Consider the following 6,000-nt stretch of genomic DNA (forward strand, 5'->3'; position numbering starts at 1 on the left):
TCTCTCTCCCTCCTTTCTCTCTCTCTCCTTCCCTCTCTCTCTCCCTCCCTCCCTTCTCTCTCCCTCCTTTCTCTCTCTCCTTCCCTCTCTCTATCTCTCTCTCTCCCTCCCTTCTCTCTCTCTCCCTCCCTTCTCTGTCTCTCTCCCTTCTCTCTCTCTCTCTCTCCTCTCTCTCTCTCTCTCTCTCTCTCTCTCCTCTCTCTCTCTCTCTCTCTCTCTCTCTCAGGTATCACCAGCACCAACATCATCATAGGGGCCATCGCTGGCTCCATCTGCCTCCTGGCCCTCATACTGGCCTTCGCCGCCTGTGGCTACAAGTGAGTGTCTGACGGCCCCGGGTGACTGGACCTGGGAGCTGTCCGTCACGTTGCCTCTGGGGAGGGCTGCGGTCATCTCTGATGTGAGTGTGTCTCTGTCCCCATCCAGGAAATACAGACAGAGAAGGTACGTGGAGTCAGACGTGCACAGAAGATTCTGCCGGTGGGTTCACTTTTGGCTTCTCTCTTCATGCTTATCCTTTAGCTGATCTCTTAACGCTTAATGTTGAGGAGGTTTTGTCAGCAGTGTAAACAATGTTTCTCGGATATGGCCGTGTCGTCTCACTGCGGTCAGCCTGGAGCTTGTTTGTCAGCTCTGCTCTGGTGTGTGGGGGCGGCTGTAGCTCAGGAGGTAGAGCAGGTCGTCCAATGATCGTAGGGTCAGCGGTTCGAATCCCAACTCCTCGTGACGACATGTCGAAGTGTCCTTAGGCAAGACACTACCCCAAATTGTTCCCAATGAGCAGGCTGGTACCTTGCATGGCAGCTGCAGCGATTGGTGTGTGTATGTGTGTGTGAACGGGTGAATGAGAGGCCTTCATTGTAAAGCGCTTTGGATAAAAGTGATATAAGTGCAGTCCATTTACCGTGTTACCGTTTCCCAGGCAAATGCCCCCAGGTGACTACGTGAAGAAGCCGGGCGACGCGGACTCGTTCTACAGCGACATGCCCCCGGGGGTCAGCACCAACTCCGGCTGCAGCTCCAAGAAGAGGTCCGCCTGCCTGTCCCACCTGCAGATTTACACACGTTCCTTCACCGCCTCCATCCCCTCCATCTCCATCAGGTGTGCCATCGCACCGCCATCCCACGCTCTCCCACACTCACCTGCGGGCGTGTGTGTGTGTGTGTGTGTATGAGTCTGTGTGCATGTGTCTGTGTGCCTTCGCTCAAGTGTGTTTGCGTATGCGAGAGAGAGAGTATAAGTGTGTGTCTGCGTGAGTACGTTAATGCATTGTGTGTGTGTTGTCACTGCTGTTTTCACCATCAAACTCACAGCTGTTTGTGTGTGTCCCTTTGTTCCCTTGGCCATGGGTCACTCTTCACCACTTTCTGCACGTGTCCATTAAGTCAAGCTGTCACTGATTGTGTCATGGTATCACACACACAGTTGTCATGGTATCATTCAAATCATCATGGTGGCAATGTCAGTTGTCACGGTGTTATCATGGCCCCTCCCTTTCCCATGGTTCCTTGCTGTAGAAAAACAACAGATGGATCCTCCAGCCAGCAGCCCTCTACTGGATAACAAAATTCATGTTTTTTATTCGATTGAAGTACTAATAGTAGTAATAATTATAATGCAAATGCATTTTCCTGGCCTTGCTATACGTGTGTGTGTATAGATCTAATGGTCTTTCCCACTCGTGGAGTGAGAGAATCCCTGATGCCAAACACATCTCATCTGACATCTGTGAGAATGGACGACCCAGGAGCAACTCATGGCAAGGTAACACACACACACACACACACACACACACTAATAGATAGTGTTTCCTTGCGTTGACTGTTTATTAACGCATATCATTTCTCTGTAGGAAATCTGAGTGGCAATCGCAAGAAACTGAAAGGAAAGAAGTTCCGTGCTCGTTCTAACTCCACAGAGTAAGTGACCTGTAGCAACTGACCTCTATAAAGAGTAAGTGACCTGTAGCAACTGACCTCTACACAGAGTAAGTGACCTGTGGCAGCTGACCTCTACACCACAATGACAGTCTGTGACCCGGTCTGTGACCCAGAGAGGCGTCTGTGGTGTGAAACAGACACATCAGCTATGCAGTGAATGAACTCTGAAGAAGACCCTTTCTGGGCAACAGAAATCAAGGATCAGTTCATGGTCAAACTTCTGTTATTACAAGTGAATATGCAGCAAGAGTCAACCCATGCTGTTTTACAGCTAGAAAATCCACTCAACACTTATAGACAGTCTCAGCAAAGTAAAAACGGTCAGAGTATGCGACCCAAGCCTCCGGTATATATTTTCAGTCGCGTGTGTTCGTTATTTCGTTCGTTCTTTAGCAGGATTACGTGAAAACTTCCAGAGCGTTTTTCGAAACTCGGTGGAGGGCTGTAGTATGGGCCACCTTAGAACCCATTACATTTTAGACCGGATCCGAATCACTGGGCGGATACATGAATGAAAATTATAACAGTACTTGTCCATACAGTACTTGGGCCATTTCCTTCACTGCCTCTTTACATCTCCTGCCTGGATTGCCGTACTGCCCGGTGGCCAAGTGGATAAGACATCGCTCTAATAGTTAGGAGTCCTGGGTTCTAATCAATTCAGCTTTACATTATATTACATTACAGTCATTTAGCTGACGCTTTTATCCAAAGTGACTTACAATAATTGCATTTATTGGAAAGGCCAATGTACTACTTGCCAGAACTCAAAAGGGCATCTCCTTTCTAAAACAAGTGACTAAGATCTAGTGCTGAAGGCAAGAACAGCAAACTAAAAATACAATGGGTGCTTAAGAGGGAGAATCATGGTAGTACTTTAGATAGATATCAACTTTATTTATTTGCTGTTTTCACAAACAATATTATCTTATCTTTCCATACATGTAAAAATAAATAATATCTGTTTCATGATAAACAAATCAGATTAACATTGACTGTTTTAGGGAAAATTACATTTTCTTAGCCTGGATCCAGTAATAGTACTTATACATCATATGTTATCCGAATCACTGGGCAGATACACAAATCAGATGGAGGCCCAATATCTTATTCATGAAAAACAAATCAGGTAAACATGGTATTAGGAAAAATTACATTTTCTTAGCCTGGATCCTGTGGTTGGCTATTACATATTACTGAGGCGTGAATTCAACCATTTCAACTCAGTTACACCAATAAAATGCATTAATGTGTGGAGGCCTGTGCTTTTTGAGCCCCCTTTCTAGTTTTTGACTATTTTGCTGTCCTGGAAAGTGAATGGCATTCTAGAATGCATGTGGGACTAGACTCACAAGTCAGTCTCTAAACGCTTCGCTCCACTAGAGACTGAGGACATTCATCCAGATTCCATAGCGGAGAGTGGATGGAAACTATTTGAGAGTACAAAAAAAAACCTGCATTGCAGAACCAGTCCAAAGTCTTTAGGGCGTATGTTTGTACAGGTTTGAACCAGTCCAAAGTATTAGGTGTAGGTTTGTTGGCAGCTGTTCTAGTGACTATCTTGAATGTAGAAATCTCCAGACGATTGGTAGGAGGAGATTTCCGATTGTCTGGTATGGTGAAACTAGGTAGGAACTAACTGCATTGTCTGGCTGTGCTGGAACAGACCAAAGTTATTGTTACTGTTGCAACTGACAAACCATTAGTCTGTGAGCTTCAAGGTTTCGGTTAGTTCATTATTAAGGTTAGATTAGAATGGATTAGTGACCAGGAAGGCACCATACTTCTGTCCTTTCTAGCATGACCAACTACAGTACAAGCATTTGCACATATACTTCCTGTGAATGAACATAACACAGCTAGATGGCGTGGCATTATTTACTTCTCAGCCTGTTGCGTGTTGTTTGTTTGTTTTGGGTTTTATGGTCTTGGCATATGAAGTCGTTTGCAGTGTGACTATTCTCCTTGTAAGCATGACACTGAAACGCGTCAACCTCACTGCTTGGAACGATATGACACCCAACCAATATGCAACTGACCCTCCCACACAGATGCATTCACACAGACTAAGCCCACTGCGCTGAAGCGCTGATGTTCACAGTGAGCTCACCTTAGCTCTCAGGCCAGTCCGCCATCTTGTCATCATCCTCTCACTTGCATCTTGGTGGTGTGTTTTCAGAATGTCTTTGCTGTGCTCTGCTGTCCTAAAAAATATCTCCTCTCCCTCTCTTCCTCCCTCCTCTTCATCCTCAACTCCATCCTACTTCCTCTTCATTCTCCTTCTTTCTCACTTCCTCTGCCCTCCTACCCCCCCCCCCTTCCTGTTGTTGTGTCCTTCCACCCCCCCCCCCCCCCTTGCAGGTATTTAACCCCTCGCATCAAAACAGAGCATTGTGATGTAACTAAATGGGTAGAAGATGTGAATAAAAACACTGGACCTTACCTTAGGTATTACCTCAGCTCATCTCCTGTACCGCAGCTCCCCCCCCCCCCCCCCCAGATTCTGGGTACTACGCTCTCATGTGGTGCCTTTTATGCACAGAACTATTAGTACTACAGTACTGATTGAGGCAAAGGGGGGTACCCCCGAGGCAAGAAAAGAGCTAACTGAACCATCGGTTCTGTGTTCTGTTTTCTATCGATTACAGTAAAGTTGTAACATGTGTAGCTCTTTAACTGTATATGACATAATGACATGATTTCAAAAGGAATATTAGTTCTCCTCTAAACTCCTTTGCTTTTGGCCGTGCTCTCATTCAATGTTTACATGTCTTATTTCTGTTATTGAGTGTGAAAGTATGTGTGTTTGTGTGTGAATGCATATGCGTTTCATGTGGCCTACTTTTGTGTCCTGCTCGAGCTGATGGCGTTTGTCTCGATGTGTCTATGTGCCTGTTGTGATGTAATTTCCTGCTCCTGTGCTCTGACATCACTATGCTTGGTGCTTGTCTTGCTCCCCGACTCCCCTCCTAAATATTTTTGCCCACCTGTCTGGTCTGTTCACATTCACCCCATCATACCCTCTGCATCTCCACTGGCCAGAACAACACCCAGACAGACGGTTAAACACAGTCACACATGCACCATCACGCTGCCATCGTAGCTCACGCCAGAGCATACCATGTAGAGGCTGCCTCTAGTCTCTTTAATACTTGAATACTCTAACCTGAATCTTGCTACAGCTGGCTCTGAATTGACTTAAGGTAACCTGTACCTACTGTGGTGCTGATCCAGTGTTGTAGTCGCAGGTTGATGATGTCGGTGTCAGGTGGATGCTTGTCCATGGGAGGTAGATGTGACTGTGCCCAGACCAGCACTGTATGTTCAGGCTGTCCTGCTCTGACCCAGGCAGACGTTGACCTAAAGGCATAACTATGGTCAGAGTTATCATTAAATTGACTTATTTTATGCTATTACTTATTCCAGTTCACTTCAGTTATTCTTGTCTCCATTCTGAGTCTTGATATTTTGCACTTTTAGGGCAACGTCTCCTGGGACTGTGTGAACTGAACATGTAGAGGGGCTAGGTTTGGAGGTTGCCTGTAAACATGACATGGAAAAATCATGCTTGACTATCACGGGGGCGGAGCTGATAGTTATTATGATAGAAGACCAGTGTCTTGGGGCAAGTCCATCCTACACCTGACGCAGGAAGTGCGCGTGAAACCACACAGCAGCTGGAGTGATATCGTCTCCTTGTTCTTCCAGGACGCTGTCCCCTGCCAAGTCCCCTACCTCCTCCACGGGGTCCATTGCGTCTAGCCGCAGATACCCCTACCCCATGCCCCCCCTCCCGGACGATCAGAGGAAGGCCAACAGGCAGAGTGCAAGGGTAAGCAACAACAACAACAACGACGCGTACTGTAGCTTGTAGGCCTACTGTTCTGTACTGTATGCAGCTCCACCTTACACAACGTCACCTAGATTACCACATTCCTAATGCACAGATGTACAGAACCTCTCTTTCTGCCCCACTCACCTTCTATCATTCGATTCATATCTTTTTCTCTGTCCCATTTCACTTCTCACCCTCTGCAGCTGTGGGAGACTTCAATATAA

General features: G+C 46.5%; 1 protein-coding gene across 1 annotated transcript in view; it reads left to right on the forward strand.

Annotated features, from left to right (window-relative positions):
• The window catches only part of adam22 (ADAM metallopeptidase domain 22), a gene marked incomplete at both ends in the record, with an annotated part of 58,955 nt that extends 52,955 nt beyond the window's left edge, over nucleotides 1–6,000 (forward strand). The window contains 7 exons of the mRNA XM_084442423.1: nucleotides 227–317; nucleotides 427–480; nucleotides 923–1,102; nucleotides 1,662–1,765; nucleotides 1,854–1,920; nucleotides 5,650–5,773; nucleotides 5,980–6,000. Coding sequence (XP_084298549.1) covers nucleotides 227–317; nucleotides 427–480; nucleotides 923–1,102; nucleotides 1,662–1,765; nucleotides 1,854–1,920; nucleotides 5,650–5,773; nucleotides 5,980–6,000 — 641 coding nt within the window. The remainder of the gene's footprint in view (nucleotides 1–226; nucleotides 318–426; nucleotides 481–922; nucleotides 1,103–1,661; nucleotides 1,766–1,853; nucleotides 1,921–5,649; nucleotides 5,774–5,979) is intronic.

The sequence above is a fragment of the Borostomias antarcticus genome (genome assembly GCF_949987555.1).
Source record: "Borostomias antarcticus genome assembly, chromosome: 8".
NCBI classification, from domain to species: domain Eukaryota; kingdom Metazoa; phylum Chordata; class Actinopteri; order Stomiiformes; family Stomiidae; genus Borostomias; species Borostomias antarcticus.